General features: G+C 34.2%; 1 protein-coding gene and 1 long non-coding RNA gene across 7 annotated transcripts in view; one reads left to right on the top strand and one right to left on the bottom strand.

The window, feature by feature from the left end:
• The window catches only part of LOC106668685 (glycerol-3-phosphate acyltransferase 1, mitochondrial), a 40,728-nt gene that overhangs the window by 4,726 nt on the left and 13,894 nt on the right, over nt 1-22,108 (bottom strand). For 4 of the 5 annotated variants that reach the window (XM_014397673.2, XM_014397667.2, XM_014397681.2 and 1 more), the window contains one exon: nt 8,615-8,906. In XM_014397673.2, coding sequence (XP_014253159.1) covers nt 8,615-8,896 — 282 coding nt within the window. In that variant the 5' untranslated portion in view covers nt 8,897-8,906. Of the gene's footprint in view, nt 1-3,353; nt 3,459-8,614; nt 8,907-22,108 lie in introns of those variants that run through there. The other variant, XM_014397687.2, reaches the window with a different exon arrangement.
• LOC106668718 lies at nt 3,887-21,126 on the top strand. Of its 2 annotated transcripts, none has more exons than XR_002910850.1 (3): nt 3,887-6,276; nt 17,883-18,578; nt 20,851-21,126. It is a non-coding gene; the product is annotated as an uncharacterized LOC106668718 (long non-coding RNA). The 2 variants fall into 2 exon arrangements; XR_001340795.2 differs by having other exon boundaries at nt 20,311-21,126.

Here is a 22,108-nt window from a genome sequence, read left to right as displayed (position 1 = left end):
TCAATAAATACATCATTTTCAATTTTAAAAAATATATATAAAAAAACAAATGAAACTGTATATGCTGATCATTTTTAATTAAAAATTTAAAACAAACATATATAATGTAAACAAATTAAATAAAGAGAAGTGAAATGAGCTTAATCCAAGTACAATTAAATATTATTAAATATGAGATCAAAATTTTAGAAAACTTGTGTATGCCAAAGAAATTTAGACCCAAGCTACTGCAAAAAAATTCAAGTACTTTATGTTTTTCCTGTTGCAAAGCTAAAGAACAAAACAAATTCATATAAAATTTCCTCAGCGATACAAGTCTTCAATAAAAATCACGTGTCATGTGAACTTTCATAGTGAAAAACAATGTTTACTGATACTGAATTTGCAATCATCCTTTAAAAAAATTTTTTTTTTAAATGCCCTCCCACAAAAGGGGTTATCTTCTCAAACAAGTAGCATTGAGATAATGAGCATCACGACACTTATCCTAACAACGGATCAGGTGGGCGATACCTGACCATGAGAATTCTTGACAAGTTTAAAATTTAGCAATAAAATGCACAATGGCCATTTAATCATCATTCAAGAAGATAAATTATGATATAAACAATTACAATTATGATGATTTAGTTCTCACGAATCAAGAGCACAACACTGTCAATGCCCTCAGAGGACCTGACTAATAAAAGAAGGGTCATCCTCACCCAATTAAGGATAGGCCACGCAAGGATGACACATGAACACTTATTTTTGGGTCAAAGCCCAAGTATGTGTCCGGCATGTAAAGAATGGTTGCTCACGCCCCATTTAATTGAAAGGTCCAATTCCTTTTTTATTTTACAACAATTTGTAATAATTATGACAACATTTTTGCAATTAAATATTGGCAGACTGGGGTCAGGCCTTTGTCTTATCAGTCAGGCCACCGAGGTTAAGTTTCTGGGGCTATCGACAGCTAGGTCATTTCAGCCCCCAATGCAATCTATTCCTAAATCCAAACCCATTCACACTCACTCATTCTTAAATATTTTTTTCCTTATTTACATACCAATTATTCATCACCTATGTACCATTAACTCAGGGTGGTGGAATACTCAATATTACTTCACCACCTTTTACACTTATTATATAACAAGCCTAATTGAGGGTTGATGGAGTATTCAATACCCCACTAAACCTGGAATACTGGCGAGCTGCGAGAAATGGTAGGCTCAATTCTGTATACACATGAATGTATGTACACACATCATTTTATATAAATCAATTATCAGTATTTATGATGATTTGACCTCAAAGTAAAGATAGTTTGTACAAAATCATCAGACAAGTTGATAAATTATGGCATTTCCCAAATTTAACTGAAATCATGATTATATAAAACTCATTTATGATCATACATGACATAAATTTCACACAAGATGATCACATAAACAAATTGTATAGAGTTTATAAAAGTTGTGATATAAAGAACATAATTTTTTCCAAGTTTTCCCAAAGGATGGATATTTTTACACGAAATAATAATGACAACATGAAGAAATTGTGAGGCCTGTTATTTGTTGTTATGATCATTTTGGTCTGCCTATCCTCACTGGATTAGTCTATCATGTGCGTTTCGATATTTCACCATCTTCAAATTTGGGTTTGAAGAAAGAAACTTGATTACTCAAAAATCACTGCAGATTGCGAGATGAAGAATGAATCTGACAAACCAATCCTGTGAGGGTGATGATATCAAAATGATAAGTAGCGGCCAAATTGTACGGCTTGTTTTAAATGATCTGACAAGATAATATCAACAACTTCAGTTATATTTGACTATAAAGTATGGACAGTTCATGCAAAATCAATCACAATGAATGAAGACATTAGCAACTTTAGCTATCATAGTTGAACTATAACTATATAAACAACTTGAGTACCAAATATAAATAGATCATAGACAATCAATTCATGTGGCAAGGTGGTAAATGATGGCATGAACTGTTTTTAATTATTATTTATGTGTCACATTTCAAATGATTTCAAAGTGACAATGTTATGATTTAGATGCCATGATTAGGCCTAGAGTAAAAAAAATAAATAAAAGAGAAGAGGGAGAGACATTCAAGTCGAGCAGAGGTGAACAAGCTCATTCCGTGTAGATGAATTTGGTGTATTTACTGTTAATTTCTCCGACGCGACTGGTCGGAGATCTCTCCGTTTTTGCTGATTCCCAAAATTTAAATGGTCGGTATTTTATTAAAATAGTGCGGGGGTCAATCCTGTTTTCGTTCCTATTTATTTGCAGATGGTAGTTATCAGAATTATAATCTTTTTGAAACCTTGTCTGTTTTCTATCCATCTCAAAATTGTTAAGACACCTTTTACCTTTACCAAAGCCTTCATTAAATTTATTTATATTTTTGTTTTGTCTACGGTCATGAAATTTATTAATATCCTGAAGGGATTCGTGTGCATCGGTGCAGTGAAAATTTGGACTTTTATTTTTGTATCTTCGGTAATCAAAATCAACATGTCATCCACACTTGTTCTAAATGGTCTGGCAAATGCTTTGCAGTAAATTACTGTTTATTTAAATTTAAAAAGTTTTAATTGTTTGTTTAAAATTTAAAAGGAAATTTATTATTTTCTTGTGTGTTTAATAAATTGTTTTTAAACTTTAATTAAATTTTATTATAAAAAGGCATCTGATCGGCTGTATTCAGGTTCGATCAAGACCTCTGGGGCTCTGTTTCTCATAAAAAGGATTCAGAGTTGGGCCCATCTTGCTGAATCGAGAACAGATCGTGACATACGCATTATGCGGTATTACTAAAAAGGAAACGAAGACACCTAAGAAAAACCTTGAGACATAATGTAGTGAATGGAGATGACAGAATGGAAAAGGAAGGCAGAAGACAGAGATGTTTGTAGGAAAATCATATGAGGAGTTTCATCTTAGACTTTAGAGCAGAATAAAAAAGTATTATAATGTATGGATAGGTTATATGTTATATAAATTATGACTTGGATACAAATTAAGTTATACCAGGCCATAACATATTTAGTATCAGTTAAATTAAAGAACTCTTAAATAATAAAATATGTATTTTCGTAAAATGTTTTCATATACTTATATATTATTATGGGTGTTATAAATATCAATACCTATAAATATTCTCGATGAGAGCGAGACATTCTTGTCAGTAAAATATGAAAAAGATTTAATCGTGACAGATATTGCACTTGCCTGATAAACGTATCAGTTGTATGTGTTATCTCTACAGCTTTAATTATACTTTTGAGTAATTTTTTAGTTTTTTATGATAGGGTAGAAATGTGATACCTGAAAAAAAGTTCGAGCTACTGACCTCGCAGAGGCACCATTGCCTAAATCTGACCCCCATAGGCTCCTTGTAAAAAGGGACGTCCTACCGAGAAAACGTAGGTATTCAACTTTGGAATTGCGGTTTAACAAAAGTAGTCTGAGCGTATATTTAGAAATCGCTCCCACCCCATGGATTTCTGAGGGACGTCCAATTTTGCGATTTAACTTAGACCCAAAATTCTAATTTCTCGGAGGTCAAGGGTGCAGCGGATACGACGGGAGAATTTGTCCGTTCGAATATCTTTTTTAACTGAGAACTCAAACGTCACAAATTCTCACACGCATTTTTTTTATGAACCGTTTGCAACGAAAAGTTGAATTATTACATATTCATATTCAAAATTGTGCGGTGATTACCGAAAAATGATCTTCTGCTTCTTCAGAACTTCAGCGCTATTAAGTGACAAAGACACACTGAAAACGGCAGCTGAAAATGCAACAAGATGATCGAAGAACACGCTGCAGTTTCATGACCTCGCAGAATCGCAAATTTGCACAATTATGTAAGTTCTCATTACAAAAAATATACAAATGAATTATTACCATATATAGGGAAAAAAAAATCCTTAACTTTGTAGTCGGTGTTATGCAATCTGTTTAACCTGAAGGTTTTTATGCTAGACTGAAAGAAAGAAAAAAACAAGCAAGACAATAGAAAGGAAGTCATCAATAAAAACGAAAGCTTAACATAAACTTAAATCTGGTGGGTTTTCCTCGTATTGCGCTCATTTCCTGTTATTAAGGATTAAGGCATATTTATATTTTGTAATAGGGGCGAGGTTCTTTTACAAAAAGAAAGAGCTATCACGCCAAACTTTTGAATTTTTCAATTGGTACTTCTCAGGAGAGAAAAAAAACTTTTTGGTCCGTAATCAGCGCTTTTTGTTATTGGGACCGAGCCCTGTTCAGATTAGCCGAATAATGCAGAAGCTTGTAGTACAAGGGGTCTGGTAGACATACCGCAGCATGTGGTTAAGAAATATTCGAAAAAAATTTCTATAGCAACACAAGAGTGATAGTGTAGTTTCGTGTCATTTTGGAATCTGCCTGTCCTTGTCCGGTAAGTTTCGGTTTCTCACTCTCTTCAGTTTATAATGATAATTTTAGATAAAAGCAGCTGAAGAAACGCGACTGACAGACCAAAGAAACGACAGGCTAACCAAAACGTTCAGAAAACGAACGTGAACGCGCTAGAAATTGTCGAAATTCTATAGGTTCATCACCACGCAGACTTCACAATTGTTATATAAAAGTGTAAAAATCGAGTTAGCAGTGGGCAAACCAAAATAACTGGACATTAATACTACTTTTTAAAAAAAACAAAATTTTCTAACGAAAATATTTCCTCTTCGCTACGAAACATGGGATTAGCGGTGAATTATACTTTACTTATGTCCTACACATTTTTTAATTCATTGTACGGTGGTATTGAGATTAATCAGTTTGTTGTTTTTTACACGAAAAAATAGTATTCATCACTTCTGAGCACTGACCAGTGATTTTTTTTTTTTTTTTTTTTTTCAAAAGAGCGAATCTGGGATTTTACGAGTTTAATTGTTAATCATTTTGACAATTTCATATACTTCATTGAAAAATTAAGTACAATAAAGTATTAGAAATACAAATTGTAAAAAAAATTATCATAACTAAAAGGGATTAAGCAAATAAAAAACAAAAAATTTAAAACTAAAGTTCAAAATACATATTAAACAAAGCAAACTTTTAATTACCTATAACACTCATCACTCGTAATTAGATCTGTAGACCACACACATTCTTTTGGAAGGTATAATATTTGATGACGCATTCCAGAAATCAGCATTCTATCAGGAGGGTGGTGCAAAGTATCGGGTTGTAAAATAAGTCTTCAAATTATCATTAATTCTATTTTATCCCTCTTGTGTTTTGAAGCAATGTTTAATTTGATATTATTGTTTACAGACTCTGAAAAGGGATTAGTTAAGGTGTTTTTATTCATCAGATTCGTTCGAGAACTCTAATGTTAACAAGGTGTTTTACTAATTTCAAATGGAGGAAAAATAGTGCATTTCCGTTTTTTATTGCTGTTTGACTGCTAGGAAAATGTGTAACGATGATTAGTTGTAATCATCAGTGTATGGTGATGAGTTCATGACGGTTTAGGAGAAAGCAAGTAAGTGGTTAGCTCGGTTCAAAAACAGAAATTTTGATTTGGAAAACGCAAAGAGCACTGGTCGTCCTTCAATCGGTGATGATGATCAAATTCAAGTTTTTGTTAGAAATAACCCACATATCTTGTACAAGCGATTCAACGCTTTTTTGACAAACTGGATATATTTGTCAAAGAGAAGTCAGTTCTTCATATATTGACTGAGACAATTTTTTTTAGACAGCATCTCCATCTGCAATTCCCTCCTCAAACGAAATGTAAACGCCCCATTTTGAAAAGACCGATGACTGGCGATGAAACGTTAATCCATTACAATGTTCTGAAAAAAATACTGGGGAAAACGCAGCGACCCACCGTTAACTACTCCAAAAGCCGGATTACATCAGAATAAGGTGCATGCATTTTGGAAGAGGGTGTTTTATTTTGAGCTTCTTCCCCCCAAACCAAATTCTAGTGGTGTTAATTCTAGTGTATAATGCACATAATCATCCATCATTGGGATTTGAATTCCCTAGGGGATTCCAATGAGATTTGTTTTGTGCCAGGATAATCTTTTCTTTTGTCTTTGTGACTTTGCAGACGTGCTAGAAATTGTCGAAATTTGGCTGGGATGTGATGAACCACTCATTCGCCTTCAGATTTTCAGTTAATCCGGAAAACTTTACTTCACTTGAGGACTCCAGAAAATACATCGACGACAAAACCTAAGAAGTTCGGGGAGGCCTGAATTACAAACTAACACGGAAGATGGCAACAAGTACTGTAAAAAAATTGTTCATCTCTTATTATTACTAATTTTTAAGTGCGTTTTACCGGCTAAGGTCATTTCACGCCCTAACATTCTACCTTAGATTAGCTATATCCCTTCTGAGTGGTTTAAAGCTCTGACTCAAAACATTCACTCATAAACTAATCTATCCTATTGCCATCCAAAGCTTTAATTTATCCTTTTAATATCCTTCATTTGGAAGGCCAAATGTAGGCAAAAAAAATTAAATTATAAAATTTATTCCTGTTCTTTAATTAGAATTTGAATTTTTGTTCCATAATTTAAACATTTCCCATAGGCTTGTATGGCCAATAATGATAATAATGGAGTCAGACTAGCAACAGGCTCAGCATGAATGTAAGCTCATTCAAATAGAATAAATAAACTAATGTTTGGTTGTTTTTTCTTTTTTTTTAGATGATTTTAAGGGAGTTATGTCTCCTTATTTAAATTGCGATTTTGGGCGTTGTAGTTTATTACTCCGCAATTTTTATTTTCTTTTTCTACATTTTACCGCTCCGGCAGCCTCAAAATTCTTGAAAAAAGAAAGAAACGCACAACTCTCATTCAAACACTAGCAGGCAAACATTCAATAGTATAACAATTTGGGAAAAGATCTAACTCTCATTACAAATTTCAATAAATTTAAGAAAGCTGATAAGTGCACTACAAAACAAACACTGGGAACCTAGTAACTCGAAAGGTTGAGCCTTTGCCTATAGTGTTGCAAAGTGCGGCAATCGACCAAAATATGTTTTACAGTAAGAATGTCACGTTCTCCAATTCGAATACATCGAGGGCCAGTTGAAAGGTTATTGCCTATTAAAAACCTATTATGGATTAGCCTGATGTGACCTATTCGCAATGTAGAGAGAATCACAAGTTTTCTCTCAAGTTCCTCAATTGGCTATTTATTTACAACTGGCTTCATTTCTTTCATACTATCTCTACAGACATTCCATCTTGCCGCCCACTTTCGTTTGATAATGTTTTTAACATAAACGACTATATAATCTAGACCGAGAGGAAATTGATCTGTTCTTTGTGGATGGTTTGCAGCCTTCCTTGCCTGTTGATCAGCTCTTTCATTTACAGAAATGCCGGCATGACTAGGAACCCAAACAAATATCATATGTCTGTTAAATGCTTTGACATAGAGGTATTTGTGAATTTCTAAGATGTATGGGTCAACCAAAAATTTATTTTTGATGGCTTCGAGACCACTCTTCGAATTAGAGCAAACAATAGCATTACAAATTCCTTGCGATTCCTTTATAATTCTCTATGACTTTCTGATTGCATGAAGTTCAGCTGTGTAGCCGAAAGCTAGCCTCATTCGATAGAGAGTAGGGGGTAGAGGCTGAGGTTGTACTCATCAGCAAATATCCCACACTCTTCACCAATTTCATTTTTGGGCCCATCGGTATAAAAAACTTTTTAAATGGTAAAGCTATTTAAAATTCGCAAGAATTCTGCCCTGATGACCAGAGGAGTTTCTCTTTTGTCCAATAAGGTGTGTTCATCTATTATTATTATTTAAATCTGTTTACAATTACCTGAAATTTCATTGAATTTACCAAAAAAACCGCTTAAAGATTTATTTACACCCCGGTACAACTATTTTTGGGTCGGATAAGTAATCCGAATAAATGAAAATATCTTTTAATCAAAGTGCGTCATTTCCTAATTTTGTCCTTTAGTTTTGTTATGGGAACAAGAGAACGATTAGAAGTAAAATTGGGCCAGTCAAAAAGAAAAGACACTAAAAGACCAAAATCCGCAACCCAACAAAAAAAGCTAACATCGCAAAAAACGAGTTCCCACAGAAAAAAGCCTGAATTTAAACGTAGAAATAATTAACACCGATTATCTCTTTTGACACGAATATTTTCGTTTTGTTTCAGTTTTCCTATTTCTTAGAGATGTTTATTTTGATGTGTTTGTCTTATCCTATCATCCTAAAACACCTGTTGAAAAAATTAAGAACCAACATACTGGATATTTGATGTTATTCAGTCGTGCAAACACAAATTATTGAGATCGTTTTATGTCACACAAAAACAGACAAAATTAAAATTCCGCCTCGTGTTACTGTCAAGACAATTTAAAAAATATGGTGTTGCTTTGACCTTATCACCACATAAATGATAAAAGCTATTCATCAAACTATTCATGGAATTGTAATTATTCATCTCGGTGATGATTTATTTCATTTAACTAATAAATATTAACGTAGTTCCGTCTGAATGATAACTGCAAGCAATACATTATTAGAAACTATCTATAATTTCATCAGTTCCATCGTTAATAAAAAAAGAATACTTACTCTACTGGTAGGCGTACAGCTCTGGCAGCTCAGGCCGACGACTGGTCTCCGTTCAGTTTGTGTGACACCATTCCAAATTGATTCTTTTGTTTCAAAAAGCGCATTTTCGTATGAGTTTATCGCCGAATTCTTGGATTTCATAACATTTTCCCGTTTACGAAGCTGGTACTGTGTGAGCTGGTGGTGAAGTGAGGAAGAGCTTTGCTTCACGCCATTCCCAGAGCTTCCTTCGTAAGGTGAGGAACACACTTCGTACAGCTTGGCCGACATGACGTCCACCATGGCGCGTATCCTGAAAGAAAATCAAAATGAAAATCATGGCCAAATCTTTTGCCACGGGTCGAAAACATGGGCAGTTTTAATTTTGCCGATTAGACGACGAGTCATACGATGCGATATGGAATCAGCACTGACACCTGACCTCGATAATAAAACTGAGAGGAATCAAATTTGATAGAACGGAAAAATTGTCGTATTTTTTATGGTAGTTCACTACTGAGATCAGCACCAAAATGAACTCATTCAGACTTTCATTTATCTGTCATCTCACGTTTTCTCTAATTTATTTTCTTTAAATCTTTATAATTTGATAATTGTGTGATAGCAAGACTTCTCGGTTTCGGCGTGATCTGAGAAAAAACGTAATATCCAATTCAGTTTAATATGTGGAGGTTGAAAGAACGGTTTACCATTAGCAAAAGGTATTGGCAAGCAGTTGGTGATTACATTTGGATGATAGTGAAGATTGTACAAAATTGATGATGCTCATATAACAATGAACTATGACAAGTACATTTTTCTCTTTTTTTTTAAACGAGGGTTCGCAACAGCAGAGGTCGTGTAAACCCTCAGGGTGCCGGTGTTTTTGAAAAAAAGCCCATTTGTAAGTATGTCGGGTTCGAATGCAGGGCCGCTGGATTCGAACCCGGGACCATTACATTCCAGTGATGAGCGCCGTGTCAACGCCTAACCGTTGCGGCCACCGACGCCCCACAAAAAAAAATAGTACAGACTATTTACTTATTACACAAGGAAGGTTTGACCGAAGCATTATGCACTGCCTGGAAGGTATATTATGTGATTAAAGTGATGAAGTAAGTATGAATAAAATCGAAAAGTTCATAATAAAAATGGGAAAACAATTTTATTAATTTTAATTAATAATACAATTATCTAGTTGAAAATATCGGAGACGAAATTCGGTTTAATATAAGCAAAATTTATTGCCCATCTTTGAGAGATTATATCTGATGGGTGTATAACCCTGAAGATGATGAAGTCATCTGAATGATAAAAACGAAAAACTAGAAAAAGACAACGCTAGATTTATACAACCGAATTGGATGTTTTTTGATGACCTTGAAAGTGAATTTACTTTTTTAGGAAGCATGGGGAGCTCGGTAAACGTGCTTATCTGCTGTGTCTCGGGAGATTATATTTCCGATATATATGAGTTCAAAGTATTGGACCAGAACTTCTCGGACCATCTTCCTCTTTTTTTATCTATATCTTTGTCCTCAGCCCGGTTAGACAGAATTCCGTTAACACCTCAGCTTCCCTGGTTTCACAAAACGTCAGAAGTATAACTGTCTAAATTAGAGATTAACACCAACGAAGTTTTGTGCTTTCCATCGTCAAACGAGCAACATTTAGAGGTCTTACTTTAGTTAATAAAATCATCGTGCCATAATAACTTGCGCACACCATCGTTTGTGAAATCGAGTCGTAAAAACATTTGGTTTGACGTTCACTGCCTTAGGGCCAGAACGAGAGCAATTGCCTTCGAACTCGCAATACGTTCGCAAGGCAGGCTTATCTAGAAGCTAATTTTTCATATAAAAGTCTATGTCTCATGAAAAAAACAGTTCTTTGCTTCACTTAACACTCAATTTAATGCAATGCATAACTCTAAAAATTTTTGGAACCTAGTCTCACATTTTAAGCGCAAGGGATTTTCCTGCGATTCTACTATTACATTAAAAGATTGGGTAGATCACTTTCACTCTTTGCTCAACCTGGCTGTCACCTCTACCGTCATATTTTATGCTGAACCATTTCTTCAGTCAACCAAGTTAGATTTTCCTTTTACAGTTAACGAATTGAATGAAGTTTTGGTCTCTTTAAAACGCAGCAAGGCACCAGGCATTGACCAGTGGGCTACGAATTTTTCAAATTCTCTCCAGATGTTTTTCGATCAAAACTACTCAATTTATTTAACAGAATTTATGAGTCAGAAAATATGCCTTCCTCGTTCGGAGTATCCTTGATACTTCCCTTATTTAAGAGGTAATGTTAATGATGTGTCCAACTATACTATAGAGGAATCTCGTGCTTGAATTCTGCCACGAAGATTTTTACTGTTCTTTTACTTCGCCGCCTAGATTCCATGTATTAGACAACTCTGTTCTTAGCGAATTCCAGTCGGGTTTTCGAAGAGGCTACTCAACTTTTGACAATTTGTTGATTCTAATAAATATTATAAAACTAAAATTTCTCAGCAAAAAAGGGAAGTTATACTGTTTCTTCGTTGATTTCAAATCGGCCTTTGACTCGATAGATCGAAAAGCTTTGTATCTAAAACTCTTTACTTGGGGGTCTCTTCAAAATTCATTAATACCTTGAAGAGCTTGTACCGTCAATCATATTCGGCAGTAAGAGGCAACCAGGGCATTTCAGAAGTTTTTGAGGTCAGATCGGGTGTCCGTCAAGGTTGTATGTTCAGTCCCTTTATTGTTCTCGTTCTTTCTTGATGACTTGCCCGCAGCTCTTGAAGGGGTTCAGAGTGGCTGGTACAGTTGTTAAAATCTTGATGTATGCAGATAACGTTCTGCTTCTACTTCCAGACCGAGTTTCTCTTCAGAGCAACATCACAATCTCCTAGAGCGTTCTGTGATCAATGGAACCTCACAGTGAATGTAACCAAGACCAAGATTATGGTTTTTAGAAAAGGTGGTCGTCTCGCTGCTAATGATCGGTGGAAATATAAGGGCAGTACCACAGAAGTAGTTAAGCAGTACAAATATCTGGGTATAACCCTCACCCCGCACTTGTCAATGACTTGTCATTTAATGGAGAAAATAGTAATAGCTAAATTTGGTGTTAATCGTTTCTGGAATGACTTATTAACAACAGAAATCCGCCAAATATAATCTCTATAAAGCTGTTTCGCGATCAATTGGCTGTTATGGCGCTCAATGTTGGAGGTTTCAACAGTTTAAGATGGTGGAAACATTTCAGCGTTTTTTATTAAAAAGTTGTTTCGGCTACCCCCCCATGACATCTAATTATATGTTAACGATCGAGACCTCGACTTCTCTCGTTAAAGTTTTCACCTTCGGCTTCATGTTAAATACTGCATTAAAATCCTAAATTTGCCTGATCACCACATTTCTCGTATTGGAAGTTATAAAAAAAAATTTGTTCAAGCACTGCATTGATTTGGAGGAGAGATACTTGTGCGTTTCGATTCCAACATAGAATATAGGGACAAGTGGAGTGCTCAGTTAATGGCCATCCGTCAGAAGATGGACCGATGTTATCGGGAAGAGTGTGTGTGATCGGCTAGACAATCTAACCGTTTTTTACTATACAAGGATTTACAGTACTCCCCAAATTTATTAAACTTAAATGCCCATAGTACTGAACTTTCAGCCATTGACTTATGTTGGTTTTTCAAGTCAAGATGCGAGTTGGTCTACCTTAACCACACTCCTTGGCGAGAACGTGAGGTTTCAATCTGTGCTTGTTTTTAACCACGGGGAGAGGGAGGATGCCGGTCCATTTCTTGGTCGTGTGTCCCATCCTCACTGAATTTAGATTTACCCACACGGGACACAGGAAGCTCAGCAGAACCCAGCTAGTTGAATTTCTAAATGGAAAGAATTGCTTAGCACTGATCAGATACGCGCGGCTAGCTTGGTCTTATCGTTTTGAACTAATTAAGCAATTTAATTATGATTAATAGTTTATTTTTTTGTCTATTTTTTTCTTCATGTATTCTTCAGGGTTTTCTACCTTTTAGTTTTCAATTATATATTTCATTCTTATATTTTTGTTGATGTAACGATGCAGCATCAACTTCCCCCAGACGGTATTTACCATGGTGTATAATGTTAATTTACTTTGTTTTGTATTTATTTCTTTTTGTTGTTAAATAAACATTATTATTATTATATTATTATCACAATCGAATATATCATGGACGAAGGTTTAACAGAAAGAAAATGTGTTTCCCAGCTTTCCATATAATTACGTCTGATGATGATTATATATTGGGTTGTCCGGAAAATAATGCAGGATTTTGGTATTAAACAAAAAAAAAGAAACTAGTTACTTTAAAGCAATGTTCTTTAATCAAAANTGTTGACATTCATACAAATGAGTAATCCTGTAAACGTAAACAGAATATTTTATATAGATTTTTTTTAATGAAAACTTAAAATCCTGCATTATTTTCCGGACAACCCGATAGTTGTGATGACAGCGATATAAAAGAAAGAGCTTGTAAGAAAAAAATTACACTGAAGTGAATATATCAAGGCCGAAAGGACGGTTTAAAAGAAGCAAAATTTATTTCCGATAAACACATCTGATGATGGGTGTATGACCCTGCTGATATATTGATTTAAAAATGAAAATCTCATTAAAAAAACAAAAAAAAACAATATTGTAGATTTACATAATTAAATATACAGACCAAAGGAAGGCTTAAAAGGAACAAATTGCATTGCTGAATTTTTGGTGATTATGCCTTATGGTGATGATAGTATAGTTCTGATGATGGTGATATAAATGATCTCGTACCAAAAACAATACTATAGATTTTTTTAAATTAATACATGGTGGACGAAAGGTCGGTACCTAGGAAATAGTCCGTATGTGCCGTCTTGACACAAAATTCATCCTTTAAAGGATAAATTTAAATATAACACACACAAAAATTAAAGAAATTTGTTTCAAATTATTTCTTTAAACAAATTGTGAAAATAGGTTTTATTTTTCAAATAAATTGGGTTGTAGAATTAATTAATAACCTACTTAATTATTGGGCTGATCAGAAATTTATGTCCATATTTTTTTAAAAATAGGAAATATTTTTAGAACGTTACTAATCGTGCTCTTTTAGTAAATTCCGCTGTGGAACTAATCCAAAAGATGTCATTTTCAATAGAAGTCTTGTTTAAATAATTCAGTAGAATTTAAAGCATAAATATGCACAAGAAACAATTACTGTCTCAACAAAAAATTAATCAAAATTAATTGACTGAAATACATTTCAGGCCTTGCATTGTCATGAATCATGATTATTCTATTCGTTTTTTAATTTTCCTTGATAATTGTATTTCAGGCCAAGTTGAGTAAAGATACTTGATTAGCTCCTAAGAAAAAATACATCAACTAATTATAGAATCTTATCATGACTCGTGAAGCCCTGGCATAGTTAAGCAACTAACATAGTAAGTTGAGTGTGTACTGTCAATACGGACACACGCTTACGGATTTAGACGTGATTTAGATTTACATGCGGATCATAGGCGGCCAGTATGCAACAAGAAAAAAAACATTTTACACAAATTTGTCAAACCACGTTATTCTGACAAGAGTTTATAAATCAAAGCGATAGATTAAAATATATTAATTACATTCACTAATTTCGTGGTCCGCTTGACCAATTAAACATTTATTAATTACAATAAAACAAAAAAACAGGTCATAAAGATTTATCGATTTAAACGGTCGTGCTTAACGTATTTACAATTTTCACAGTTTTTACACATTTCAGGCTTATCTGTATTTTTTATAACTCTCTTATAATAACAATACTGTCGTCAACATATATGCTTTGGTTTACGTTAAAACTTATAAACAAACTCAGTAGGGAACATTTATATTTTAGATTTTATTAAGGGCTTTTTGGGGTTAATTTCGCCAAACCCTATACACGTGTCTAATATTTTTGTATGTACTAACGACATAAAACGATGTACCTAACATTCCTTAAAATTTCATTCAATTGATAAAGAGAACTATTAGCAGTAGCATCTTTTTACACTTAAGTATTTTTTCTCCTCCCCTAGGTCCAATTAGCAAGACACTCGCGCATGTGTCTAATATTTTTTTTCTATTTACGATCATCATAAAGGGTTCCCTTAAAATTGAATGGATTGGGATCCTTTTGTAATAAGAGTTTTACTTAGTCTAGACTTATTCGTCACAAACAATATTCTATCCTAAGACTCTAAATTGGACATATTGTCAAATTTATAATAGGTAAATGAATAATAGATTATTACGATCATGGCTAGAAATTATCAAAGGTAAAACCAAACAAAATCATTGAAAAATTATACTGTTGTTATCTTGGTTGACTTTCTGAGTTCATGAACATTTGACAATTTTGTGATGAGATTAATAAATATATCAATTCACAATAAAGATAGTGTTTTGCAAGAACCTAATAGATTTTCTAACAGGGAAGAAAAAATATAAAGATGAGTTCTTTCATCAAACTTTGATATTATCTGAGGTTTTTGGACATTTTCACACTTTTTTTTTAATTTAAAAATTTAAAAAATCAGTAGCACCCTGCTGGTTGCAGAAAACAAATTCAAAGCATTGGCCCAAGGATTTTTCTGCCCCCTCAGGACACTTAAAAGGTCAAATGGGTATTGTACTGTAATAATTAAACACTTTACATTAAAAATTATTAAACTGGTTCACCCATTAATAATGTTTATATTGTTATTTCTGTAGTTTTAACACCTTAGTTTGAGTCCTTTTGTTTTTTATTGTTGAACTTAATTTAAATATTTCGATTTAATTGAGTCTTGCATAATACATATGTTAACGAACGCGGAAATGCTCACCTAGTAACATAAGAGTGGTATACATTAAAATTGGACCGATGAAAAAATAATCCGATTGAACAATGATCAATTTAAATATAAATAAGTAAGAGGAAAGTTTGTTTACGACCGACCTTTCCTGCTTTTAAAATCAAAAGCGTTTCATAATTAAAAAATACGTGGTTTTTTGTTTTGTTTCAATAAGATATTACAATATTATTTTAATAAGATATATTATATTAGGTTTTGCCGGAGAAAAGCTCCGAATTCCAATGACAACCTACTAATCGACATCTGGGATCCGTCAGGCTTGCGGGCAGAACGAATGGATTACTTTTGTATCCCAAGTAAGGAAGAAAAAACCGTTCAAGCCAAAGGAAGGCACAGCCGAGAAAAACTTCGAACTATCTCGTGTCTATGTAAAAATGACACGCTCTTCCTCTATCGCCTTGGAGAAAGTACATAAACTTGCAAAATCGGAAAATGTTAGACGGTCGATATTTGAACATTTAACTAACGTAATAAATCACTTATTGCAACTATTTGGATGCTTAGTTAAGCAGACAGACTAGATATTTTCAAGCTAATGAACCTCATTACCTTGATAAACTACCTGTTTTAATGTCTCGTTTCCTTGACTCACTGTAATGAATTTATTTTTTGTTATCGAAATTAATTGTTTAGTCGCATTATTATTGAAATTAATTGATTTTGCAGTGCGTAATAAATTGCAATAGTGTATTAACATTTATATCTAAGAATAAATGTAAAGTTTTGTTCATTTTCTTTTTCACATTAATAAATTTAAAGTTTGACATGTGTAAAACAGTTTTTTTTAAAGCGTGGAACAAAGAAATTAATCATTTTAATTTGCATAAACATTTTATGAAATTATATATTTTTTACACTATAACCAAGGCGAGATGATGCACGCAAGAAGGAAGACTTGAAACAAAGGAGTACAAAGTAAATGTGGGAAAAGTTTCTGGTTTTTTCCTGAAGAATAAATAAGCACAAATGAGAAATTAATATGGATGTGTTTTGCAATAGTTGTTTCGATAAGTCTATGCATATTTCCGTATTTGAATGTTAGAGGAGGTAAAAAAGTTTAGCAAAATTTTTGTCCAATGCATATCAAAATTCCCACAAGGGCGGACAAATCAGCTTTACAAGGAAATCTTCACAAAATTGAAGACTTCGAAGCTAATGATGGCGATTTTTTCACAACTAGGACAATAAACATAATTATCCTGATGTGGTTGATTTCAGCCGAAAAATATAATATAAAAGATCAGTCAAATTTGAAAAAAGAAAAACACTTGTTAACCGTGTGAAACATTAAAAATATTCATGTGTTTTATTTAACTTCTCAAACCAATGCATTTCTTTATTTCTGGCAATGCATCATCTGACTGCCAGAAATAAGCAAATTAATTGTTTATAATAGTTCATTAAAACAGTTAACTATATTTAATTTTTAAAAAACCAAGGAAACCGAGAAGATTAAAAATAGTTTCAAAGACCTGATGAAAGAGATATAATACTTGAAAGCTTGCCGAAGGTGTTTAATATTTGTCTTACCTTCCAATTCGCCTTATCCCTGTATACTATCATAAACAATAATTAGGCTACATTTCGGTCTCTAATGTAAGTTAAAATAATTACAGAGTAACAAGTAGTATAAACAATTTGTTTGCAAAGATTTCTTTGTCTAAAAAATCGATTGAATTGGATTTTATTTAAACATTTTAAAGCCGGCCTATTAAGGACAGATTTACAAAATAAACTGATTTCCCCCACAAAATCGGCACAAACCCGGAAGAAATAACCTGTCGCGCACTTGATATCTCATGGGAACTTAGAATGTTGATGTTTAAATTCTTCGACCTGGTGATAAATCGAAGATGGGAAAAAATTCACCTACTTTTACATTCGCCATCTGATCGTCCTCATTTTCAACCGAAAACTGGAACGCAAAGAATTTCTGCACGCACTGGAGAAGGGGGCCATTTTCCTGTTCGTAGGCTCGTGAAACTATGCGAGAAGGTCGAATGAAAGTGAAGTTGAGACTTATTCGAGAAGCATTAAAAGAAAAAAAATTGTTCGAATGAGTGAGGGTACAATTTGTGGCAAATATTTATTTAACAAAAGTTTATTTTTTCATTATTATTACTTATTTTGTCACAATCTGCGATTAGTGCAATCAGAGTGGAGAAGCTATTCAGTGATAGTCTCGTTTTAGCAATAAAATACTTCTGAAAGAAGGTCATCGGGGCATGTCTTTTGAGACATCAAGGAGTGTTGTTAAGAAGACATTGAACGAAAATTGCAGGATTGAAATAATGTTTATTTGGGTGAAATTTTTATAAGAAGATCTCACAACATGAAATGTTGTCAAGTAAATGTTTACTTCTATGTTCTAGGTACGGCCCAAAGTAACGGACGATTGGAAATGGAATGAAGTTGTAATAGACCGGAGGGAGAATGATTCGCCGGAAGATAGTTTGGATGAAGTTTTGGATTTAGATGTTTAGTTCAATGCGTGATTTTGTACACCACTACTCTGAGGATAGGTGAGCACAGGTTTCGATGAACTATGACGGGATTTGATGATAATACGGCGATCATCATCAAATGAGAATGGACATCGACCGTCTGTATAGATCTTATATACACCCAGGACACTACCGCGTGGAACTTCTCCATCGTCCCTGTGCAAAAGGAAAAGAGGATCCAACTCGAACTTCAGCCCAAAGCTTATTGTGGTAATTACAGCCGCATTAAAAAAGAATTGGAAGCTTGTGTAACTAAAGGACACGACTGCCGGGAGTGCAAACCAGGCAAGAGAAAGAGGAACTCCCACTCAACAGAAAAGAATAAAATCTTCTTTAAAAATAGGACTATCGTCAGGTGACCTTTATCGATTATGTCAAGAGAGACATGAGACGACTGAACATATCCTATGAAACTGCCCTAAAATGGCTAGGAAAAGAGTATGAAACATGGGAAATCGCGGTCAGACCTTGATGCCACTCCCTGAGAAGAATTCTTTACTTCATAAAAGGGACGAATACCTTCCAGGATATCCCTTAGACCAGATCGGACACAATTGATCAAAGGTAAATATCCCTACTTCATATGGAAGGAGAACCAAATCCAAAAGTATATATTAGCCAAATTAGAGGTTAAAATGTATGTAAAAGATAGGATGCCCATCAGCTTCCAAAGTACGTTCCTGATCCTCATGATCCTATCCTAAGCTCAATCGAAAGCCGGGCCTGATCACTGGCGAGAGCAGGTGAAATAGTAGATAGGCATGTAGATAGATAATGTATTTTTATTTAAACTAAATACATTTTTTTGGAAATTAGTATGTTCAGCATAACCATCTAGCTCGCCTGAGGAAGATGTAATAGTAAAATTATTTTTAAAACCAAATTTTAATCGGTTAATATTTCTTTTAAGTTTACTTAGGTGAAGAATCAAGGCAAGAGAGGTGGCCTTTAAATAACAACTAAAAATATTTTTTTTTTTAAAGTTGGTTAGGAATAAGACAATTATACTAAAACATAGTTTTCCTGAAATAACACAATACAACGTAAGTAAATTTTTAGTAACAGGTAAAAGAAAAGTAGAATAGGACTTTATTTTTTTGCGTATTTCTGATTGATCGTTGGCGATTGATGGTTCGCCAAAATTCTCTTACACCATAGGCAACAGAAATTTTCGAGAGTAACCGAACCACTTTCATTTCCCACTGATCCATACATTTCTAATCGTCGACACTTTCCTGGTCTGGGTGTCTCTTACGACAAAATAAAAATTAAGCACGTTTATGTACTTAAACTGTAAGGTTTGTCAGACGTTTATTGATTATAAATAGACCAAAACTTAAATTTTCAAAATAAATTCGCATGCCTTGTAACTGAGATGCTGTAATCGTGGGAATTGTTACAATCTGAATAAATAATGGCCAAATTACTGCTCATAAAGATTATTTAATTTGCCCATTTCCACTTATAAATTCACATTTTTGTTACTACCTTAAATTATTAAACTCCTAAGACGGACGAGACAGTAATATAACAGCTGAATAAAGGAAAATAACTTTAATTAAAAAATAAATAATTTGACAAAACCCTTAACGCGTTCACAGCTATTGTAAACATGGTAATGGGTTGATTTGTGCTTGTCCATCGACACGGCATTGTTGACCATGGTTAGTCCTCATGGTGGTGGAGTCTAACCGACCACTTCCGGTAAAAGGCAAGCCCATAAAACCAACGGGATGAAAGCGAAACCAATTTAAATTTAACAAGTATTTTTCCAAGAGGATTTTATCGCCGAGATAATTATTAAGATGGTGACTGGACCTGGTGACGCGATAACTTTGTTCTTTTATTGTCTTCTTGTGAACCAGATATTCGACAAAACCGAATGTACATACTTTAAAAGCAAACGTTGGGGCAAAAGACTCGTTGAAGATTACACGAGTCAAAGATTAAGGGTATCGATTGTATTATTAAACAATAATGGCTACGATTAGATAACTAACTACCTTATGTTAACAACAACAAAAAAATTCACTACCTGAGTAAATACTCAAGGTTTTCTCTCCGATTTGATCTTTGTCCCTCTCCACGATAAACGACACGTGCTTTACAGCAGAAGTACAAATGAACCTATTAATCATGTTGAAACATAACTGACAAGTTGCGAACGCTTTGTAATAATCGATTAAAATAACGAAATAAATTTTGTAAATATAAATAAACTTCCACTTATATTTATATAAACTAAACTGAAGCAAATATTTGTTTTTGTTTTTATAACAGTGTTTTGTTTTTACAGTTCTGTGACCTCAGGGGATATCAAGAAAAACAATTTTTCCGTATGAAAGAGACTTCCCCCCCCTTTTGTTAGGAAATCTACTAGGCCTTGTAAAACACTATCTATATTGCGAATTGATTCATTATTAATCTTAAAATTAAGCATGTTTGTTTTTGTTTTTATAACAATGTCCTTGTTTTTACTGTTCTGTGACCTCAGGGAATATCAAATTTTATATGAAAGATCTCATTTCTATTTTCCCCTCCTATTAGGCAATCTACTAGGCCTTGCAAAACACTATCTTTATTGTGAATTGATATATTTACTAATCTCATCACAAAATTGTCAAGTGCTCGTGAACTCAGAAACACAACCAAGATAATAACAGTATAAATTTTTAGTAGTTTTCTTTTTAGCTTTGATAAGTTCTAGCCATGAGCGCAATAATCTATTATTCGTATTCCTTTTATAAATTCTGCAATTATGCGTAATTAAGATTAAAAAACTTAACTTACAAAAGGAGATCACCGATTTTAATGAAAACTTTTTTGATGATACTAGATCGAAATACAAGGCAGCCCATAGCGCAGGGGAATCGCATTCGCTTTAAGACTAGATCGAAATACATTGACAGGCAAAAAAACTCTACCTAAATGATTTTTTGGGTTTTTCTCGATAAAAGAAAATTCTGCCCTTAATTTGTCTAATTGCTTCGAGACGCCGTTAGATGTTTTGGAGAAGCTGGGCCTTAGAAGACCCGGTTCTGGGCACCCTAGGGTAACAGAACCACAGGATGACCGTTTTTTGACTCTGAGAATTTTGCGAAACCGGCGCCTTACTGTTGGTCAAGCGATTCATCAGCTCCAGGAAGTTCGAGGTGTCCAAATTTCTGAACGCCTGCTCGAAGAAGATTAATTCAGTGATGGCTTTTCGCCGGTAAGAGGAACAGAATTGACCAGAACACACAAGTTGCACGGCTCGCATTTGCTCGGAGCACAGCCATTGGTCATTGGACGATTGGTCTGCCGTACTTTTTACAGATGAGTGTAGATTTGCTCTACGATCTCCAGATGGACGTGAAAACGTGTGGAAAAGGCGAAATGAAAGGTACAAAGCCTGTATTTTTCCCAGAGCCAACCCTTTAAACGTAGCTCAGTGACGGTTTGAGCGGGAATTTCAATGGAGAGTCGCATAGAGTTGGTTGTTGTTTGTACGGTCTTTGACAGTCACTCGCTATTTGGATGAAATTTTAGAACACGTTGTCTATCCTTGATGAAATCAGTGACAATCCTATTCTAATGCGCGATAATGTCTGTCCGCATGTCGCTCTTATAGTACAAACGTACCTTCAGCAGCATAACATCAGGGTCTTAAGCCTGTCCAGCCCGTTCTCCACTTGAACCCCCCCCCCTCGAACATTTATGGGATAACCTAAAAAGACGAATAAGAGCACGTCCATCACTTCCTGATATACTCCGCATCTGGAAAGAACTCTTGGTGAAGAATGGGCTAACCTCCAGCAAAGAGACATTTCCAGACTCGTAGAAAATATGCCGAGGCGTCTTCGAGATGTAATTAAAGCAAGAGGAGGAAATATGCGATATTGAAATGTTAATTAATAATCTAAAACAAAATTTAAACAAATTTTATCTGTCCGACTTTTTTTCCTTAGCAATTTACTATTTTTTTAGTTTCATTTTTTTTTTTAAGATGTTTATTTTATTGATTGCGATCTATACATAATATACATTGAGCAAATAGTTAGTTATAAACAAATCTGACAAACCTGTCAGACCAGGAGGCAGTAGGGAGAGAAACT

Source organism: Cimex lectularius, unplaced genomic scaffold (assembly GCF_000648675.2).
Source record: "Cimex lectularius strain Harlan isolate CLEC.00 unplaced genomic scaffold, Clec_2.1 scaffold319, whole genome shotgun sequence".
Classification (NCBI taxonomy): Eukaryota; Metazoa; Arthropoda; class Insecta; order Hemiptera; family Cimicidae; genus Cimex; species Cimex lectularius.
Note: the sequence above shows the minus strand (reverse complement) of the source record. Positions and strands in the feature narration are given on the sequence as shown.